This window comes from Colletotrichum higginsianum, chromosome 10 (genome assembly GCF_001672515.1).
Source record: "Colletotrichum higginsianum IMI 349063 chromosome 10, whole genome shotgun sequence".
Lineage (NCBI taxonomy): Eukaryota > Fungi > Ascomycota > Sordariomycetes > Glomerellales > Glomerellaceae > Colletotrichum > Colletotrichum higginsianum.
The window spans coordinates 805,927-826,949 of NC_030962.1; the positions used below are offsets into that span (position 1 = coordinate 805,927).

Below are 21,023 nucleotides of genomic sequence, written 5' to 3' on the forward strand. Positions count from 1 at the left end.
AGGAGGAAGGACGAAAGGTGGGGATGTCGCTGAACCGCCGGGGGACAGGTGATCCCGGACGAGCAAATATGCCTTTCTTTTTGGGCAGTGTACATTTTGAAACAAGGACGTGTAGAAAGGTCATGTCTCTGTAAGATGAATAGATTTGTAAAAAAAGGAAGAATACCAATCACAAACTCCTAACGGTGTAGAACTGCTCTCAGGGGAGGCGGGAAGGCGTCAGTAAACCGCCCCATATCCTTATTTGCATGGTTTGGAGTCCATGATACAATATCATTATATTTATCCGTCTAACAACCACATGGCGTCCGCCAGCATCAGGGGATGCCGCAAGAACAAAAGTGCTGGCTAGCTGGTCTATGAAAAAAACAAAACATCTCGACGAATGTACGCCGTTCCATCTCTTTCCCGGGTATCTTCAATCTACAAACTCCTTTCAACAATCCGACGAGATCAGCTAAACTGATCACCCTCGCCCAGCTTGTGTGCCATCCCCTGCCTCACCAACTTCCTGTACCGGTCCCTGCGGGACTTCTCCTCCCGATCGAGCCTGAGCTTCTTCTTGCGCTCGTATACGGCCCGCACTGTGCCACGGATCTGTTCTCGCCCCTCGGCGTAATTGGCTCGCGCCAGCGCGGCGACCTGCTCGATCTGTTCTGGTGTGTAGACGAAGTTCCAGGTGCTCAGGAAGTCGGTCGTGCCCGGGTTGACGCCAGGGACTTGAGGGTTCGCGAGATAGGGGAGGTAGATGATAGCGATGCCGGCGTCGGGCTCCATGATCTGCCAATGGTTGGCCTCGGTGATGGCCTTCGACGGAGGCGGGGGCTCCGACACGCGCTCTTGGGTTGTGCCGACCCAGACCGTGCAGTAGCCGAGCTCGCCCGCTTCTTCGTCGCCGGGGGAGAACTTGGCTGCCTGCCCCCGCTCCGTGTCTTCGTTTGGATTGCTCTCTTTGGTCTCGTGCTCGCGCTGGAACTTCTTGGCATCGCGCAGTTTCTGGTCTGCATCTTTCGCGGACGCGGCTTCGGACTCTATCAGCTCATCACGGACCTGTTTCGGGGACTCCCCTGCCTTGGGCCAGCCGACGCCGACGGGCCAGCCCTTGATGCCGCGCTGGCGGGCGTAGCCATCGGCGACAGCGAGCCAGTTGTCGGTCTTGATGTCGGCCGATGCGTCGAATGCCACGACAACGTCGACGTCTCGGCCAGGGCGAAGGAGCGGGTAAATGGGAAGGTTGTTGGACATGCCGGCATCCATGAGCTGGATGTATTCTGATCTGCATGCGCTCTGCGGTGTCGTCTTGGGGAGTTTTTCTTCCATGCCGTAGACGAAGTTCGCAACCGTTCCGGGGTCGATGGGGTGGACTTTGCTGAGGTCCTCGTTGTAGCCGCTGATCATGCCGTCCAAGGAGCTGAATCCGGCGATGCTCTGAACGAGGGGACGAACCTCGTTATAATAGTGACTCAGGGTCGCACAGAAGGCGCTGCCGAAGACGCCGAGGAGGAAGGGCATGCGCGTCTCGGGGAGGTGAAACCCTTCTTCGGGGGGCACGTCGACGCCGTTCTTGAAGCGCCGCCCCATAGCCCAGGTAGGAATGCCAGCCTGGAACTCTTCACAGAAGAACTCGTAAGGTGTGATTTCGAACCACTGAAACCAGGCCTCCTTCTTGGCAACTTCTTTAGCCGCATCCGAGGTAGAAGGGACCTCGCCGCTCCCGTCAAGGTCGATGTCGGGGATCTCATGGCGGACGGCCGTATAGATTGGGAGTGGGTTCTGGCCGTATTTGACATAGTCGCGCTGGTTTGAGAGCTTAAAGTCTCGATCGTTTACCTCCAGGTCGCCTTTGGGGACCAAGTATCTTGCCGCCAAGAGAAGGCCGTAGACATCGACAAGACCAAAGTCAGCACCCGGGTCGCCCTTGAGCTTTTCGACGAGACCGCTAAGAAGATACTTGCTCGTGGGCGCAGAGAGCAGAGTTTGAAAGGCCACGGGCGGGTAGGCGATGTGAACGCCGGCTCGAGCCTTGAGGTGTTGCAGGACGCGACCAAGGCTGCCCTCCGAAATGGACGAGTGATACAGTACCTGCAGCCAACAGGAGCCGCTCACGCCGGAGGTGTAGGTTACGCAGTCGAAAAGGCCGTCTTCATCGGCGGCAAGCATAGATCCGGTGCCAGCAACGAGGGCCCTGAGACCTCCTCCGGAGCCGCACATAGCGATAGTCGGGACGTCTTCCGGATGTACGTCCTTTTCGTCAAGTTCTAAGTATTTGGCCAAGGCCATGGTCGTGACCCTCTTTCTCCTCGCCAAAAACTCCTTTTCCTCCTCGCAAAGATCGTTGGAGACCCTGACATTAGCGGCATATTGCACTTCAGGGTTGACGAAAGGGTCGTGGGCTTCTCGCCATATTTCATCGGCCAGAGATCCAGGTGCCATGGATAGCTGCAGTCGTCAGTATTCTGAAACGAGGGTGTGAGGGCGTCGCGATAGTCACCTCTCTCTGGAGTTTCCGAATGTATCCAGGAATCAACCTGGACCATTCTGGCAGAATGAAGCCGACAATCTTATCGGCACTCCATTCAATGTCGGTAGCATCGGACAAGGTCTGGAACTTGAGGGTGAAATTGTACCACGCGGCGCCGTTGGAGCCGCCGTTTACTTTCCCGGCCTGTCGGTCGCGGATCTTGTTCTCCCTGTCCTCTTCGGCGAGCGACAGGCGCTCGAATTCCTCCGAGGGGTACAGCCACCACACGAGTAAGCCGCCTGTGAGCAGGGCGACGGGGATGGACTTCTTCTTGGTCGGGATCTTCTCCCTCGCGGTAAAGAAGCCGTGCTGCGACTGACGCGACAGCGTTGGCCGCCTGTGGACGAGGAGGCCATGGGTCCTGATGCGGCCGACGGTCACGCTGTGGTGAATGCCTCGCGTGCCGGCCCGGCGCAACGCGTCGCGGGGATGCAACGCAAACAGTCTCATCTTGGCGATCTTGGGAGGCTGAAGTCGTGGAACATGACTGGCTGGACGAGCCAGATTTGGTAGTGGTGTTGATCAGCAGGAACAGGGCGTGGCGCGGGGGAATAGCAGTGGTGCGCGGTGGTGAGAGCGGATGTGGTTGAGAGTTTACGCAGGCAGATACTGCAGGTAGGTGGTGGGTGTTTTGATCAAAGGAATCCCAAAGAATTACGGTTCCGGCGAAGTCGTTGTGTCCATCTTAGACTTGGGGGGGGTTTCTTCATGTGTCTAAGCTACCTACCTTCAGGTACCGGTGACGATGGGAGGTAAAAAAGACCAAGGCAGTTTAGCTTAGCTTAGCTCGGGGGGGGAGAGAGACCGAAGCTGAATTGAGCGCAAGGCCGCACGAGGCAGTGACATCGATCGAGCCAAGCATCGCATAGCATAGCTCTCAACGACTTTCTCCAGGCCCGCTGCTGACATCATTGAAGCATGATTAGGATTGGTGGATCAGAAGCAAGGAAGAGCACAGGGGCAACGGGGGGGCGAAAGGGCGGACCTGCGTCAGACGAAAGTAAAGCGGTACTTTTCACCTCTGCCAGATTTGCGTGTTGAGCGAGGTCGTGCACTATCGTGAGTCAAATTTCCACCGGCCGCTACGAATGCTCCGGGCGGACTGATTCGCCAATGGAAACAGCCACACAGCGGACCTGAGCGCTGCTCTGACCATTCTGTGGCGCCAGGTTTTCTCCTCCAGTGCTCCCACCCCGACCGCTGCCGCCCCTCTCCCATGTGACGATGACATATCTGAAATGTCACGGACAATCTGGGTGAGCCTAGAACTTCAAAAGTCTTTTCGGACGACCTCATACCTCAATCATTGGGAGGAATTTGGTGGGTCAGGGTTCGGTTCTGGCGAATCCACGTCCAGGGTGGTAAGAAGTGCCTCCGCAGAAAAGACAGGTAGGCCCCGGTTGTTCCTGGTTTGCAGAGGCAATGAATACCATACCAGTTCTTGGTAGGCTCGCCATCTGAGGAGTATATACGAGAGATTCGTCTTTCATTGTCTACCGTGATTAACTTTGATCAGTTCGTCCTAGCTCGTTGCAAGACGAACCTGTCAGCTCAAAGACTTGAAAACTTTGTTGATTTCATCAGTGCATGTGAGTAAGAACGACTGTCGCCTAAAGCAGAACCCAACCAGAGGTCGATTGGATGCTACCGCCATTATGGTCATGTTTGGTCACTGTTAGAAACTCGACCCAGCATAAGAATCCTCTCGTTTCAAGACTTGTTGTCAGACCGGTCTCTCGTTGCGTACGTCTGAGATGCTGGCCACGACATGCTGCCCCTTTCAAAACCTAGGGCGCGAGGTTGTACGACTGGATCACATCTTTTTTCTACTAAGAATATGCAACTATTTCTGGTTGAGATACACGGGCGTGACTAATTTCTCAACGCTGACGTCCCAGAAATGAGGGAGCTAGGTAAGAATGGTCAGAGAGTGTGATAAACCTCAAAAATAATGGCGCGCTGGTTGCTCCTCACGCAGTACTGAACTCCTCGCTCTGCTCGCAAGATACCCACCCGGCCAGATACTGTCCCGTTCAACGCTGCCAACCAGTCTAGGACTGATGGACTTTAAAAGCAGGCTTCAATTCCGAATTGTCACCCTACTGCCTACTGCCGCTGGACTAGACTCGTTAAGCCTGGTGTGTCTGCACTCAAGGACCCTCATGAGGTTAGGCTAGATACAATCACGTTCGAGAGCTGCTCAATCGGAGCGCTGCACAAGTGTGCCTAGATGCGTTTCACCAGACCAATGGCCATTGGATGAAAGTGGGATAAAGATAAATGCTCAGGTTATCGAGCTTCGGTTTGCGGCTAGACGGTAACGAGGTCGGAGCTATTGGTAACACCAGTCGCCAATGTCCTTTCCCCATAAGTTCCACGACGGCGAAGATTGCTATGCTGATTAAGGGGATATCGCCTTGGTTCAATGAAGGAGTATATTTTCGAACTCTACGGCAATGTCGTCTTCGTCGAGACCATGAAAATGGCTGGTTGCTTACACAGGATGCCGCTAAAACGGAGCTGGCGTCTTTTGACAAGCATTCTCTACCCGGTCAGTGACCTGGAAGACCGCCGCAATAACTGCAATCAACGGCATGTGCGACTCGTCTCGTCTTGGTTGATCACTACTTCCCGAGCCGGGCTGGGTTCGTCTGCAATACTGTATTGGTTACGTATGAGGATTATGTGAGTGAGCCCATCCAATCCACCAGTGACGCTCAACCACAAAAGCCATGAGGAAAAAAACAAAAACAGCAACTTACATCTTTGTTTCGGGCAAGTCATTGCAAGAAGGGCGAGTCGCTCTGTGCCGCCAAATGAGACCCATATCATAATCGTGGCCGCCGTGTATCGACCAAACTTTCCCATAGTGACGGGCCTTGCCCACGCCGAAACGAGCCAGAAGTGTGCCTTCTTTCGGACTTCTATCGGTAACTCTTATGTTCTGTCGCCGCGCAGGTATCGGTTGTTTGAGCACGGCCAAAGACATGGGCGGCTGAGAGCAAGGAATTCTATCGTCAATGAAGAACGAGGCGGGTTCGGTCAATACGTTTTGATAGGTGGCTTGATATGGCAGATTAAAGTGGCGGGCTTTGAAAGTGTTTGCGGGCGGGCCAACTAGGAAGCAGCGGTTTTGTGGTTTTCTTGTTTGTTTACGCCGTGGTCGTTACCACAGGATATGCACTCGGCCGATCAGCATAGTTGTCAGACGAAGGCAAGGAGTCTGGGCAAGACTGCCAAATCCCGAGACACGGAAAGACTGGCTCAGGCTACCAAACCTGCATCAAGTTGCTTATCGAGGCCGATTCGTATGGCAGCGACAAAGCAGATGGCGAAAGATTTCATGGGCCTGAAGGAGGGAGGGGTCCCGATCTGGGTTGAAAGAGCCAGCCGCACGATTCGATCTTTGACAGACAGGTCGTCTCGAGGCTCGACCTCGTACCTGCAAGCATCGTCGAGTGTCTTGTGTCCATCATCACGAAGGAGATGAAGAAGTGTGTGGCTAGCGGTGGCCGGGGATACATGCCGAGTCACCAACGCTGAAGAAAGCTAGCGGCGGGGGTAGCCTTCGGCAGAGTACAGCTAGAGAAACGAGTGTTGTGTGGTCCCCTCCAGGTTTCTTCGTGGCAAGTCTGGCAAGTCCCGAAGGAGGGACCTAGTCCAGGGACCACTCCTGCAGGTCCACGGGGTTTGCTGTACGGATACGGATAGGTGAGAGCGGCCAGGAGGGAGGTAGGGAGGTAGGGAGGGAGGGAGGGAGGGAGGGAGGGAGGGAAGGGGGTGTGAAGCTTGCAGCAACGAGCATTTGGCATATTACACGTGTACTTGGGGGGGTAGTGAAGTCAGTGTCAGGAAACGGTCCGTGTGTTTGAATCGGAGCGCGTTTTTTCCATGTTAGCATCTGTCTGGACAGAGTCAATCACCAGGAAGCAGTGCTTGCCTGAGGCGTACTTTAATCTGCGCAGGGTACAAGGACCCCACGCATCATAGGGTCTAGAGTGGCAGCTTGCCATTTAATTCCGTCTCCCATTTCATCTCAGCCCACACTTCAACTCTTTGGCGGTATCCACGGTGGTCCATGCCATTGCCATTGCTAGGCCAGACCGTGCCGGTCCCTGTTTTTAGTGGTGCTCTGTTGTGGCTGGATACCTACCTTTCTTTACCAGCACAGGCTTTACAAGTGCTCTCTACTTCCTTCGTCCCATGGATCCTGGATGGGACTGGAAATTGAATGTCGGGCCGCTGCTATCTACCGTAGTCACTCCAAGTCAAAAAGGAAGGATCCCGTAATCTTTTCGCTGCCGGGGGCATACCCAATATCTGGATGGGTATGGACAAGATCTGCGCAGGTACAGCAGAGTTAAGCAACAACCAGTCTCATCTTCGTCCCAAGTTTGGCTTTGAGAGACACTGAATCTGTACGAATACGTAACTTTGCAGCTTGCTTGCATTGTTGACAGTACTTTAATGCACGCAGCAAACACGCAAGAAGCCGACACTGAGAAAAACCCCGACCTGTTTCATTCCCACGGGACACCTGTCACTGTCGCGAGAGACGACGCAAGGCCTTTTTGGGCCTCCAGCGGTTTGAACGCGAGGCGAGGCATTCGATACGGCGACTTCCATCGTATAGCAATAGGAGTTCGCGCTGGCCTGCCCGAAACGCCCCGGATTGTTTCTCGCCCCCCTCCCCCTCGCCAGTGAACTGTTGGCACTCTATCCATACACATCACATGCACTAATGAACAGGGCATGTGGTACCTAAACTGGACTATGCTTTTTGGTGGAGCGGATGCCAATAGGAAAAGCATCGCAGGCCATCCAAGTGTCTGTCGGGCATGAATAAGGGGTCCTTTCATGCCGTTGCCCCCCCTCGGGAAGGACTTGTTTGCTCAGCCAGGCTCACTCTTGACCGAACGGTTACAGGAGCCGGTATCCGTTAGAAGAAAAGGAGGAGGGGAAGATAGCGGAAAAGAAAAAGAGAAAAAGAGAGAAAAAGAAAAAGGAAAGAATAAGAAAATTGAGAGACGTGAGCTTGGTTGATCTGGTTCAACTAGGTTGCAAATCGCCTTGTCGTTCACTTCCCAATCTCCAGGTCCTCATTTTGGTGGTTATTTTTTTCTGAAGCTTCATTACGACCACAGTCGCCCGACCAATGGATTCTCGCCGTTGAGCGAAGCCCCGGTCTCTAATTCGCTTGCTCCATCAACAATCCTTGTCGTACATCCACAAGAACCAAGCTAGCCTAACCGGGATTAGCACATCTCAACCCCCTTTTGCTTCGAGAGGGAGACAGAGAATGAGAGGAATGGAGTTGGAGAAGAAGGGGACAGCAGCGTGCCGTCTCAGGCCCAACACCACCCGACCTTACAGCATGCCGGCCCCCTGTTGCAGAGGTACCGTGACAGCAAGCACTGGCCAGCAGGGACCCGACCTGACATGACCCGACAACCACAGGCCAGTCAGTCCCTTCCCTTAGGTGCAGAGACCACGCCGTAGCAGGGTGCAGAAGGAACAGCGCTAGCAGCAGCAGCAGCAGCAGCACAGTAGAGACGAGCAACAGGGACGTGGGAAAAGGGAGCACAGTCGTCAGGAAACGGACGGGGTCCCTCACACAGGCTACAGCCAAATCTTTCTTGTCCCCGTCGCACCCTAAGTTTCCCCTTCCCACCCAAAACGTATGTTCATCGAGAACCTACCTCCCTCGACTTCGACTTCACAACCATCTCACACTCTCTCTTCCCCGAGGTTGTGAATCTTCTTCCCTTCGACCCATCATCCATACTGCTTCGGCATTTCCAGCATCACTTCATCGGAACCGCGAGGTCTCCCATTCGTCTGCCGCCAGACCCCCTTTTTTTTTCTTCTTCTTCCCTCTCTCCTTGACCAACTCTCTCGCATCCCTTTCTCTCGTTCGTTACCCACCTGCGACGCTCCTTGACACGCGACTGCTTTGTAGACGTCCAGGTACGTACGTCTTCCTTCGTCTGACCCTGATCGCGTGAGATCCTCCTTCCATCCCTAGGCCACACGGTGAGAAACAAACAAGACCATCGTCAGGCCGTTGTCTCCTTTTTTCTGTCCCATCGTCCGGCGACCTGGCTTGATCTTGCCGTTGCGCAGTCTCTTCTACCCCATCACCACTTCCCACTGCCGACCAAAAGTCTCCCTTTCCACCTCGCCTCCCCGACGCTTAGCTTCTCGGTATCGGCATCATTGCCACACATACACGTTGCGGCATAGCTAACTCCTTCTCTGTGCTCCAGATCTTTCCTCCAGATCAATCCAACCTTTGAGTTAACAGCCCCGACGATATTCGATATGGGTAAGCACCTTCTTCCCCCGATGCTACACCGTGAGACAATGGCAAGGCATGGCCAGGCAAGAGGAGTCCAAGAACCATCAATGGTCAATTGCCCTACGGAACCTTGGATCACCACCCGTCTCTCGTCTCGACCTACATTTTGGAATCCTCCTCTCGACATCAACGCATCTCTCGTTACACGGTCTCATTCGTTCTACCAATCTACCGTTTTCTTGGGTTCTCCTTTTTTGGTCCTTTATGAAATAGGCCAGAGATATTGCCCTACACCACTCAGATCAACACAGCACAACATCCGCAATGGTCCTCAAATTGGTCGAACACGTCAAGGCACGCACCAGGAGCGTTCAGCTGGACAAGTCCACCACCTACGACTCCTCGAGGAGATACAGCAGCCTTCCGGGAACCGTCGATATCGTCGTCCACAAGGCCAAGGGGAATTCCAGGTCTACCTCGGAACCTTTCTCGGACTCGACTGTCACTGTTCGCCGCTATAAGAGCATGCTTGACGTGGATGATGCACCCAAGATCGGGCCCAACAAACCCATATCATACGAGGATCTTTATCAGAACACCCAGCACAATACTCCGCCACCCATTAAACACCCTCGGTCGGAATCCTCCCAGGGGCCCCAGGTCGCCAACCAGCCAGCCAAGGTTGACATGGCTCTGCCAACCGCTCCGCCAGCATGTCAGAGCATCTCCTCAAGCCTCTGCCTTGCCAATGCATACTTATCTAACATCCTTTGAGCAAGACGATGGTTTGCTAACGTGGTTGCACTTCCAGCCTCCGAAGGTTCCCCCGCCACCTCCCCGCCGCCCTCGAGGGCGCCCACCTCGCCCCCTGCGGAAGACCCAGCTTCTGACCCTTACCAAGCTGGTGGTGCCTCGTCGGCTCCCTCCAGTGATCTTAGGAACATTGTCCGTCGCAAGCTGACCGGCTATGTTGGCTTTGCCAACCTACCTAACCAATGGCACCGCAAGAGTGTCCGCAAGGGATTCAACTTCAACGTCATGGTTGTTGGTGAGTTTGGGCTTCCATACTCAAAAGTCGAAAACAATGGCTGACCGGAATCGTTCTTCAGGTGAATCCGGACTCGGAAAGTCGACCCTTGTCAACACGCTCTTCAACACCTCACTGTACCCGCCCAAGGAGCGCAAGGGACCTAGCCTCGACATCCTCCCCAAGACTGTCCAGATCCAATCCATCAGCGCCGACATCGAGGAGGCTGGCGTCCGTCTCCGCTTGACCGTCGTTGACACCCCTGGCTTCGGCGACTTTGTCAACAACGACGAGTCCTGGCGCCCGATCGTTGACAACATCGAGCAGCGTTACGACGCCTACCTCGATGCCGAGAACAAAGTGAACCGGATGAACATCGTGGACAACCGTATCCATGCCTGTGTCTTCTTCATCCAGCCCACTGGCCACTCTCTGAAGCCCCTCGAGATCGAGGTCATGCGCCGCCTTCACACCAAGGTTAACTTGATCCCCGTCATTGCCAAGGCCGACACCCTCACCGACGAGGAGATCGCCAACTTCAAGTCAAGAGTAAGTGGTTTTCAGTTCCGATGCCTTGGCAATTACTCATGCTAACCTCTGATGTCCAGATTCTTTCCGACATCAAGTACCACGATATCCAGATCTTTGAGGGTCCTCGTTACGAGCTCGACGATGAGGAGACCATTGCGGAGAACAATGAGATCATGTCCAAGGTCCCCTTCGCTGTCGTTGGCGCTACGAACGAGATCACCAATGCCGACGGACGCAAGGTCCGCGGACGTAGCTACCCCTGGGGTGTCATTGAGGTCGACAATGAGGAGCACTGCGACTTTGTCAAGCTCCGCCAGATGCTCATTCGTACGCACATGGAGGAGCTCAAGGAGCACACCAACAACAGCCTGTACGAGAACTACCGTACCGACAAGCTCATTGGCATGGGCGTGTCGCAAGACCCGAGTGTGTTCAAGGAGGTCAACCCCGCTGTCAAGCAGGAGGAGGAGCGCGCCCTACACGAGCAAAAGCTCGCCAAGATGGAAGCCGAGATGAAGATGGTCTTCCAGCAAAAGGTCGCCGAGAAGGAGAGCAAGCTGAAGCAGAGCGAAGAAGAGCTCTACTCCCGCCACAGAGAGATGAAGGAGCAGTTGGAGCGCCAACGCATGGAGCTCGAAGAGAAGAAGCAAAGAGTCGAAAGCGGCCGGCCCATCGAGAAGGAAGGCAAGCGGAAGGGCTTCTCGCTCCGTTAAGAAGCCTCCTCCTCGTCCCTGGTCTCTTGACACCGCACGTTGTTCGCATTCTCTCCTTTCTACGACCCATGTCTAAGTACCAATGATGCCCATACAATACCAGCACAACGCGTCTCTTTGTCTCGATTCTCTTCTTGTTTTTTCTTACCACCCCCTTTCTCCGGACCTCTTTTAATCAAACAACCCCTCATCTAATCACATACGGAATCCCAACATCACCAAAAGTCTTTACGAAGCAGGCACGCAGGGGGGCTTGACGCGGACTGAGGAGGGAAACATGCAAAAGAAACAAATACGAGGAGTCCTTGCTTCCGCGAGGCTTGATTCTGGTGATGAGGCGTTTCAACGGCACACTTTTTTTTGAAGCTCTACAGGCCGTGGTTCGTCTGTCTCATGGCGGACTCGGCTCAGGAGGACCTCGGGAAGAGACGATTGATTTGGTCAGTGGGACACATACTTGCGTTAGAAGAGTATCCTCGTGGATTCTTTTCGAAGAAGAGAGACTTGTCACTCGGAATAGGGTTTTCTTATAATCTACGACGCCAAGCTCGATACTCTTCTGTCGCCTTATGGTGTTGACTCAGCCAACTTCCCTCCAGCTGCCGACGCACACAATCATGATGGATAGAAGTTAACGCTGCGTCGTGAAGATCGGAGCAGCCCACTTATTCTAGCAAGCAACCCCCCCCCCTCGATGTTGTATTTTATTCGGATGGGGTCATGGAGAAGGAGGGTCGAAGATGGCCTGGCATGACAGGTGTTTTCGTTTACTTGACATTTCATTTCCTTGGTGTCTTCCCTTTGCTATTAGTTTTTGTGTGTACCGAAAAAGATGATTCCCTAGACGTTGGTCCCATGACATGATTTGAGTGAATGTACCTCCCTCTTCTGACGGGCCTGATACCAACGCGCGTCTTTGACACACCCCACGACTGGCAAAAAACGCACTGGAGCCGCGTGTTGATTTGCAACTGATTCCTCGAGTTGATCAAGAAAAGTATGCGTCAACAAGTGGCTAGATGTGGTGGTACCAAACAATCCCTATGCGGCCTCTTCCTGCAAGTACATTGAGATGATCTTCTGTGACAAGCACCTGTCACGGCATCAAGCTTAAAGCGGAACCAATTAAGGAGCAAGTAAATAGTCCTTCTCCAATGTCTTGACGAGCCAAGATGTGTATCACTTTTCTTTGCCATTGATGATGTACATATGAGGCTGCATCCGAGCCTTTTACATGCAGTCCTACAAGTTAAGGGTCTATATCCTGTTGTACAATGCCGCCGACTCCCCGCCTCGGCGGTACTACCCCCTCCGCCCCCGACACTCTCGACGTGCCTCGCACACGTAACCATCGTCAATATTACATGTTTAGTGCCTCCTCAGATACCAGTTGAAGGCCAACTGGTTGGTCTCATAGGGGAAGGGAGTAGGCACCTCAGCCATTCCGCGGCGCGCAACGGGGTGGCGGAGGTAGACAGCGGCGCAGATGTTCTGGTTCACCTCGAGGTAGCGGGGGATGAAGGCGAAGGGCGCCATGTAGCGGCGCGGCTCCCAGGGGGTCCAGTAGGGCTTGGACTCATCGATAGGGTTCTCGGCGTTTTGGCGGAGGAGACTGGCCAGCGCGTTCTGCTCCTGTCGCGTCAGGCCGTCGGCCTGCTTGCGCAACTCCTTGGAGGAGAGGAGCTCCGTGATGGTATCGGTGGTGGCCTTCTCCTTGTGGGCCGGCTTCTGGCCGGCCTGCTGGTCGCCCTCGGCGGTGCCCTCAGCAGGGACTGCCTCAACTTTAGAGCCGTCAAGCTTGAAGTCCTTGAGCAGACCGGAGAGGTTGTCGATGACGGCGTTGGGGTCGTTGAGGGACGCCTCGGCATTGGTCACGCGGCCTGAGGACGAGATGGCGCGCTTGGCTTCCGTCATGAAGGCGCGCAGCTGGCGCTTCTTGCGGGGGTTGAGGCCATCGCCGTCGTGGATGAGCATCCTTGCAGAGCGGACGAGGGCCTTGAGCTGCTTGTGGTGCGCGGCGCGGCGCTCTTCCTCAGAGGCCTGGCTCTCTTCTGCTGATTCGGTAGCAGCGGCATCGCCCTCGCCATCCTCAGGGGCCGCAGCCTTGGCCTCGGCGTCCTCGACGGCTGCCTCGGCGGCGGCTTCGGCCTCGGCCTCGACTGGTGTGTCACCGGCGGCCTGTTCTGAGGCCTCCGGGTCGAGGATGCGGCTCTTGCCCTGCTTGGAGTCCTTAACGGCGTTCGCCGACTCCCAGTCTTCACCGGCGAGAAACTTTGCGTGGGCGGGCGTTTTCGGACGCCCGGTGGCGTAGAGGACTGAGTCAACATCGACCTGGAACATGTCGCCCGGGTTAAGCTTGTAGGAGCCGTATCGCATCTGGAATTAGACGGGATCAGTTATTGAGTGCTCAACCACGTGGTTTACACCTTTTTTTTCTTTTTCAGGAACTCACCGGCTTGCCGTTGACCTTGACGGCGCCGTGTGTGCAGAACTGCTTGGCTTGTAGCGTGCTGCTGGCGAACATGGCGCGGAAGATGGCGACGTCTAGCCTCCTCTCGAGCGGCGCGTAGGCCATCATCATGTACGGCGTCATTTCGTGGACGGGCCGGGCCAGCATCTGGCCCCTTGAATCTCTGGCGGCAGTCAACTGCGCCGGATGAGAGTAAGAGGTCGAGGGGCGGCCGAACCTCCGAGCCCGGGCCTGCCGTTCCTGTTCGTAGCGGGAGAAGTCGCCGGCGGAGGGCGTGCTTCCCTTGGAGCCGGGCTCAGAGTGTAAGCCGGAACCGCGGCCAGCGGCCTGCTCGGAGCCGTCGAACGTGGCGAGGTACTCGGGCGGCATGTCTACGGCGGAGAAGAGACGGCGGGAAAAGGCGCGGTTCCAATCCGACTCCTTGATGTGGGCGCCGTGGTAGCTTCGGGTCATAGACTTGGCATCCCATTTCTGCTGGAAGAAGGTCCTAGCAAAGCGATTGTTTTTCAGCCTCGCCGTGGCCAGGTTATACAGGTTGTATTTGTTCCATGACTGGCGGATTTTCTATTGAGGAGGGTTGGACAGTTAGCTTCTATTCGTGGTCCCGCCGTGTGAGAATTGCAGGTGGTCGGGGGAGAGTATAGCATAACGTTGTTCGCAGAGCGGTTGGGAGAGAGATATGGCTATGATTGACACCGAAACCAGAGGAGCGGGTTAGGGGAGGGCTTACAGGCTTGGTCAAGCTGTACCATCTTGGTTTTCTGCCTCTCATTTTGGGCTAATTGGGGTGGGGTGATGTGATCGCGTACTAGGAGCTGGACAGATGGCGACAGCTTCAGGAGCACGAGACGCAGAGACGGAAATTTTGGTGATGGGACGGCATCTCCCGATGAGGCGGTACGTACCTCAAACGACTTGACAGCGCTGTCACGTAGTCACGTGCAGAAACAGGTGATTCGACTTCAAGATGCTTACCTAAGGCACAAGCAGAGATCTCCTTGTGGAGGCGAAGTCCCCTAGGATCAAGCCGGTACGTACCCAGCCTCTCACTGTGTTCACTGTCACTTGTGTGGTTGATTTTTTCGTTCTCCCCCACTCCACCAGTGGAGCTCGGCTGCAGGCGGTGTGGTATCGAGCGCGCGCAACCCGCTACGGCAGAAACTGGAGCTTGGTCGTGCATGCGAATTCTCGTCGCAAAATACTGCTTTGGGGGGGCCCGATGCTGCTCTTTTTTTTTCTGCCATTCCTGCGCGCTATTACTACCAAAGATTTATTGTTTTCCTACCAGGCAGTGTCCAAAGTGTCAAGCAACAAGACACGCTCCCCGAACCAGAAATCAACTTGCTCTAGAGTCGCCGATTCGCATTGACTGGTTTTTACCACTGTAAGCTTTCTCCGAATTACTCACCTGTCCTCTATGTATGACTACTACCTATCGCCTGCCTACTACCCCGCCACACAATATTCCTCCTAATCTTGCCCTCGACACTGCTTCTCCCTCGCCGTGTTACTCATTCTGTATACGCCAGTATATCTGATTGACTACGGCGCATTCCATTTCTGAAGTTGAGCCCGTGATTGATTGTTTCTCCGTTTCGCAGAACATCCGCCACGCGCAATTCACATATTTCGACTCGTTCCAACATGAGCGCCGCCGAGGAAACCAAGCCCATCGAGGCTGTCGCTGCCGAGGCGCCCGCCCAGGTTGAAGAGCCTACGAAGGTTGAGGAGCCTGCGAAGGTCGAGGAGACCGAGGCTAAGTCTGCCGAGTCCGAGAAGAAGGACGCCAATATTATCAAGACGACTGCTCAGATCGACAACAAGCAGCACGCCAACAACGTGAAGTTCGACGCTTCGCTACTCAAGGAGACTGACGACCCTGTTGAGATCCGGAAGCAGGTAAGGCGCTGCACCCGCGTATTCCAGAGACGACGATGGCAGTGGCTGACGTGACCGAATCTAGGTCGAGTTTTACCTTTCCGACAGCAACCTGCCGCACGATAAGTACCTGTGGGAGCTTACTGGCGGCTTCGAGAACAAGCCCATCCCTCTCAAGACCATTACCAACTTCAAGCGCATGCGCCGCTTCCAGCCCTATTCCGCCGTTGTCGCTGCTCTGAAGGAGAGCACCCAGGTCAACATTGCCGGCGAGGAGGGCGAGGAGACCATCCAGCGCAAGCAGCCCTACACCCCTGGCAGCGACAAGTACAACGCCCGCTGCGTCTACGTTAAGGGCTTTGGCGACGAGGAGCCCTCTACCCAGTTTGACCTCGAGGCCTTCTTCACCCAGTTCGGCCCCATCAATGCCGTCCGCCTTCGCCGCACCAACGAGAAGCTCTTCAAGGGCTCCGTCTTCGTCGAGTTCCCCGATGAGGAGGCCGCACAGAAGTTTGTCGCCCTCGACCCCAAGCCCAAGTGGAAGGAGCACGACCTGAAGATCATGCCCAAGATCGACTACGTCCGTGAGAAGAGCGCCCTGATCAACGCCGGCAAGCTCGAGCCCAACTCGTCTCGCCGATTCTTCGAGGGCAAGGAGGGCAGCGACCGTGGTGGACGCGGTCGTGGCCGCGGTGGCCGTGGCGGCAACTTTGGCAAGGACGACTGGAAGCAGCGCCGTGACAACGACCAGAAGAACGGCTTCAGGGGTGGCCGCGGTGGACGCGGTGGTCGCGGCCGTGGCCGTGGCGGTGACCGTGGCCGTGGTGGCGACCGTGACCGCCGGGGCGGACGCGACAACCAGGAGAACCGCAAGGACCCCAGCGAGGTCACGAGCGACCGCAACGCGTATGTATCAATCCCTGCTCGTGAAACAAACAGCGTGACTGACTATTCCTGCAGTGGCAAGCCTACCATCCAGGCCACGAACGGCAAGGGCGAGACTGTCGCGGAAGATAAGAACAACAACGGCAAGCGCTCCCGCGAGGACGATGGCGCCGCCCAGCCCGAGGCGAAGAAGGTTGATACCAAGACTGATGTCGCCGCATAGGCGGATGAGGTGGATGTCTACCCATTTGTGCCTTGGATTCCTCTGAAACAAGATACCACTTACAAAAGCAACTTTATCGGACTCGACTTTTTTGGCTCTCCCGCCCGTCGACAAAACGAGGCAAACGGTCTACGGCGTTCATGGGACTTGGCTTTAGGTATATCTGGCTTAGAGGTCTGGTTGTTACGAATAGCATGAGCATGTGACCTTGGGCGGAGAGTGCCTCCCCCCATCTTGCAAAAAGCGCAACTGCGAGAACTATCTGTCACTATTCATCAGCGGATATGCGGCTCTCTGCCGTGTCACATGTTAGTCAATCGAGATATTTCTGACCACTTCAACAACTGTTGGCTCCCCGAATCAGTCGAATTGTCGTGAGAAGGGCACTCGAGAAGTACGTATGTTTGCTTGAGGACCGACCGCTTGACCTTGGGCGGCTTTTTGTTGGGGACCGACCAGCTACTGTAGTGCCAGCAACGCGCGAGCAGCATGCCGAATCTCGGGCCGGCAAAATCGGCTGGTTATTAATAAATTCAATCGATCGCCAGCCCTCGTATCTGCACTGTCGGTCAAATTCCGAGATAGTAGGGACGAAGCACACCGCCCAAGGATCTTGGTCGTCACAGATTCTGAGATTGGATAAGGTGACGAGTCTGCAAGACAGCCAGACTGTGGGGACATGGCTCGTTGGCTCCAACCAAACTCAGGACGAGCCAACAGGAGCTGTCATCCGAACGTCAGCGGTCCGGCATGCGCTGCCGATTCGGCACCGGGCACCGGGACGGGCAGACCAGCCCGCACGGAGTACGGAGGCAAACCCCGGTCACTCGGTTGTGTCGGTTTCTCAGTGCTGCGCCATGCGCCTACGCGCCAGGGGAGCCACGGCGTTTGTTGTTTGTGGTTCTCTATGTCCGCTTTGACTAAGAGCATTATCCATTCTTCCCACTGTTTCAATATCGGCTTGCTCACAAACAGAACCCATGTTCCCGGAACACTACGGAGGCGGCTGAGGACTTTCGAAGTTTCGGGGGTGTCTGCGCCTAGCGCCGCTTCAGACCGCATCATGTGGTCATGGGTGTACTTATACCCGGCGTTGGTGTTCGGTCTTTCTATGGTGCCCTTGGCCGCTTCTGATCTGACCGTGTCAGCGGACGTCATTGGACAGTGAGCCAGCCACTTTAGCTCGTCTTGGGCCAAAGATATCGGCACAACGTCCACCTTCCCGAAGTGCAAAGTAGTCCTGAAGTGTGGCCGATGGAGAAGCGATGTGCTGCGGGCCGCGCTTCTGGGGAACACTAGCTGGGATGGGTGCAAAGAGATTTCAATACTCTTTTGCCTTTCTCTTCCTGTCGCTGGTCTTCTTCTTTTTATTTAACTGAACACCTTTTCCATTTTGTCTGGAGCTATACAAGTGTAATTACAACTCCTTCCCTTACCTGTACAAAGCCATCTGTCGTCCGGCCCTGTACTGCGTCGTAATCCTATCTGCACCAAGGTTGGATAAGCCTGGCATGCCCAAACACAAACGTTGAACTTTTCCGTAACTGTGAAACTGAGAAGACAATGACGGAGACGAACAATACAACTCAAAACGAGGCTCGCCATGGTGACCCGTCAACAGGCCCGCGGCGCACGACGCTGAGACAAGAGGTCGAGAAAGCCATCTCTGCGCCGGCGGAAAAAGAAGCACAAGAGAAACAGTTGGATTCCTCGCAGCATTCCATCTGCTCGGACGACACCGACAGCAGTTCCGGACACGGCGAGCGCGTCCACCAGAGCTTGAGGAGCGCCACATCCCAATCCCTCTCGAGGACGATATCCGAAGTCAGAGACGGCATCGAGAACAGGCGAGATCTAGAACTCGGACCTCCTTCAGACTTGGAAAAGACACCAACTACCAGAAACCCACAGGATCCGAACTTGGTGACATGGGATGGCCCAGACGACCCTGGAAACCCGAAGCAGTGGTCCATGAAGAGGAAGTGGGCAGCAGTCTTCTGCAGTATGTCGATTTCCGAATGACAATTTTGGCCCTCACTGACATCCCCAGTATCTTGCTTCACCCTCCTCTCGCCAGTTTCTTCATCCATGGTTGCCCCCGCGCTGGAGGCCATCGGCGATGAATTCAACATCGCCAGCTCCTTCGAGCAAGCTCTTGTCCTCTCCATCTTCGTTCTCGCCTACGCCATCGGCCCCTTGGCCTGGGGTCCTCTTTCAGAGCTGTATGGACGCGTCATCGTCCTCCAGCTGACGAACCTCTTCTATATGTTCTTCAATCTCGGGTGCGGTCTCGCCCGCACAAAGAGCCAGATCATCGCGTTCCGCTTCTTCGCCGGCCTCGGCGGCTCCGCGCCACTTGCCATCGGCGGCGGCGTCCTTGGAGACCTCTTTGAAGCCGAGCAGCGCGGCAAGGCCATCTCGATTTACAGTCTCATGCCGCTCCTGGGCCCGGCGATTGGCCCCATCGCCGGCGGCTTCATCACGCAAAACACAACGTGGCGCTGGATTTTCTACAGCACCACCATCCTCACAGCCGTCATCCAGTTCATCGGCTTCTTCGTCCTCCAGGAGACCTTCGCGCCCGTCCTCCTCGCCCGGCGGAAGAAGCGCCTCATCAAGGAGACGGGCAACAACGCCTTGCACACCGACTTTGACCACCCGGATCGAACCTTCGCCCGCACCCTCGGCATCGCACTCACCCGCCCCTTTCGCCTGCTCGGCACCCAGCCGCTGGTCCAGTTCCTGGCGCTGTACATGATGTATCTGTATGGCCTCATGTACCTCGTACTCTCGACCTTTCCCGCACTCTGGACGGGCGAGTACGGTCAGTCCGTGGGGATCGGCGGGCTGAACTACATCTCTCTGGGTCTCGGCTTCTTCATCGGCGCCCAGACGTGCGCGCCGCTGCAGGATCGCATATACGCCGCTTTAAAGCGCCGGTACGCCCCCGACGGTGGGCCGGGACGCCCCGAGTTCCGCGTGCCGATGATGCTCCCCGGCGCTCTGCTGGTTCCGATAGGACTGGTGATCTACGGCTGGACGGCGCAGCACCATGCGCACTGGATCGCGCCCAACATCGGCGCCGTGATCTTTAGCGCGGGCGTCATCGTCGGGTTCCAGTGCATCCAGGGGTTCCTGGTCGACACGTACACCAAGTACGCCGCGAGCGCGGTGGCGGCGACGACGGTGCTGAGGAGTCTGGCCGGGTTCGGGTTCCCGCTGTTCGCGCCGAGCATGTACCAGAGACTGGAGTACGGCTGGGGCAACACGTTGCTCGCGTTTCTGGGCATCGCGATTGGGTGGCCTGGCCCGTTTTTGCTGTGGAAGTTTGGGCCGGGGTTGAGGAAGAAGAGTCAGTTTGCTGCTGGTTGAACGCCGGCACCTGTACAAATAACCCCATGAGGGAAGTGAATCAGAAGTATGAAGTCTTACGGGGTTGACTGGAGCGAGTAACTATAGAGGTGCATGTGTGTTTAGCATAGGTCGCGGCAGCAAGCAAGTCATGTCTACTTCATGCACTACTTTCAAACGACCCTTCGCATTTACGGTGCTACATGGTATGAAACTCGTCTCCGCAAAGATAGGCCCGGCAAGGTAGTGTAGTTAAGCATTTCTATTCAACTCGAACCGATCAAGTAAGGCCAGTGAAGTAAGCTAGTATTGGAGTATGGCATTACCAAAAGACATCACGATGAGTATAGAAATGTGGACGAGTTGCGGCAAGCCCTTGAGGTCATGCAGAGTTTCAACCTCTGTCGTCTTGCAAGGTTGTACTGATTCATAGGTTGCTGATGCCACGTTTTCAATCACTTGTGTTTCGATTGTGGCTCTGGGAGTGGCGGGAGTTTAATCTTCCCACAAACTGACAACGCAGAATGCTCTTCCTGCGCTTGCCCTTGAGTGAAGAGATAGGGGGAACACTGTCCGTCTATAAAACCCCTACATCGCTATAATAAATCACAGATATACTGATAGGTTCGAGCTAGTCGTTGAGTCCGTTGTCTTTGAAGATTGATTTGGTCTACCTAGTGGCCAAAAGTTCGTGGATACGAGTTCTACTACATGGTAATAAATAGGCCCGAGATTCATTCCCAGGAACGTGCGCCAGCCTCTAATGATGGATTTGCTCGCCTCAATTAAGGAATGCTTTCCAAGTAGCGGATGGATGATGGAGTATTATTTGATTTTTGCCAGCCGGTCATTGTTGCTAATTGACCGAGGTAGGTTGGTTGGCACCGAAGCATCGACCGGCCCCACTCGCACCGGCCCCCATCCGGCGCCGATGCAGCCAAACTCCGCCCGGGGAACTGCACAATCAAATCAAGCGGGTCCTTCGGCGTCAACACTTCCGACACACGTGCGGATGCTGTGGGCAGCATCTCCTGCCACAACTCGAGAGGATAATCTCAGGGAACATCCGAATGTGGCGATTCTTAGTACAGACAAATGTTCAGCAAGTGTAAGCGGCCAGCTGAAA

The 21,023-nt window shown here is 55.2% G+C and overlaps 6 protein-coding genes across 6 annotated transcripts; 3 read left to right on the forward strand and 3 right to left on the reverse strand.

Annotated features, from left to right (window-relative positions):
* Positions 1 to 453: 453 nt before the first annotated feature.
* CH63R_13709 (Lysophospholipase) lies at positions 454 to 2,971 on the reverse strand (the record flags this gene model as incomplete). Its single annotated transcript, XM_018308683.1, has 2 exons — positions 454 to 2,439; positions 2,492 to 2,971. The coding sequence occupies 2 exons, from the start codon at positions 2,969 to 2,971 to the stop codon at positions 454 to 456; spliced, it is 2,466 nt and encodes an 821-aa protein (XP_018151001.1).
* A 6,172-nt stretch (positions 2,972 to 9,143) lies between these two features.
* CH63R_13710 (Septin) lies at positions 9,144 to 11,090 on the forward strand (the record flags this gene model as incomplete). Its single annotated transcript, XM_018308684.1, has 4 exons — positions 9,144 to 9,534; positions 9,595 to 9,867; positions 9,929 to 10,395; positions 10,455 to 11,090. The coding sequence occupies 4 exons, from the start codon at positions 9,144 to 9,146 to the stop codon at positions 11,088 to 11,090; spliced, it is 1,767 nt and encodes a 588-aa protein (XP_018151002.1).
* Positions 11,091 to 12,458: 1,368 nt separating this feature from the next.
* CH63R_13711 (S4 domain-containing protein) lies at positions 12,459 to 14,332 on the reverse strand (the record flags this gene model as incomplete). The annotated part of the gene is made up of 3 exons (XM_018308685.1): positions 12,459 to 13,466; positions 13,543 to 14,124; positions 14,291 to 14,332. 3 exons carry the CDS (start codon positions 14,330 to 14,332, stop codon positions 12,459 to 12,461), a joined length of 1,632 nt encoding a protein of 543 aa, XP_018151003.1.
* Positions 14,333 to 14,738: 406 nt separating this feature from the next.
* Positions 14,739 to 16,546, forward strand: CH63R_13712 (La domain-containing protein; the record flags this gene model as incomplete). Its single annotated transcript, XM_018308686.1, has 4 exons — positions 14,739 to 14,944; positions 15,162 to 15,459; positions 15,524 to 16,344; positions 16,399 to 16,546. The coding sequence occupies 4 exons, from the start codon at positions 14,739 to 14,741 to the stop codon at positions 16,544 to 16,546; spliced, it is 1,473 nt and encodes a 490-aa protein (XP_018151004.1).
* A 726-nt stretch (positions 16,547 to 17,272) lies between these two features.
* Positions 17,273 to 17,704, reverse strand: CH63R_13713 (uncharacterized protein; the record flags this gene model as incomplete). The annotated part of the gene is made up of 1 exon (XM_018308687.1): positions 17,273 to 17,704. One exon carries the CDS (start codon positions 17,702 to 17,704, stop codon positions 17,273 to 17,275), a length of 432 nt encoding a protein of 143 aa, XP_018151005.1.
* A 405-nt stretch (positions 17,705 to 18,109) lies between these two features.
* CH63R_13714 (Major facilitator superfamily transporter) lies at positions 18,110 to 19,918 on the forward strand (the record flags this gene model as incomplete). The annotated part of the gene is made up of 2 exons (XM_018308688.1): positions 18,110 to 18,548; positions 18,597 to 19,918. 2 exons carry the CDS (start codon positions 18,110 to 18,112, stop codon positions 19,916 to 19,918), a joined length of 1,761 nt encoding a protein of 586 aa, XP_018151006.1.
* Between the last annotated feature and the right edge of the window lie 1,105 nt (positions 19,919 to 21,023).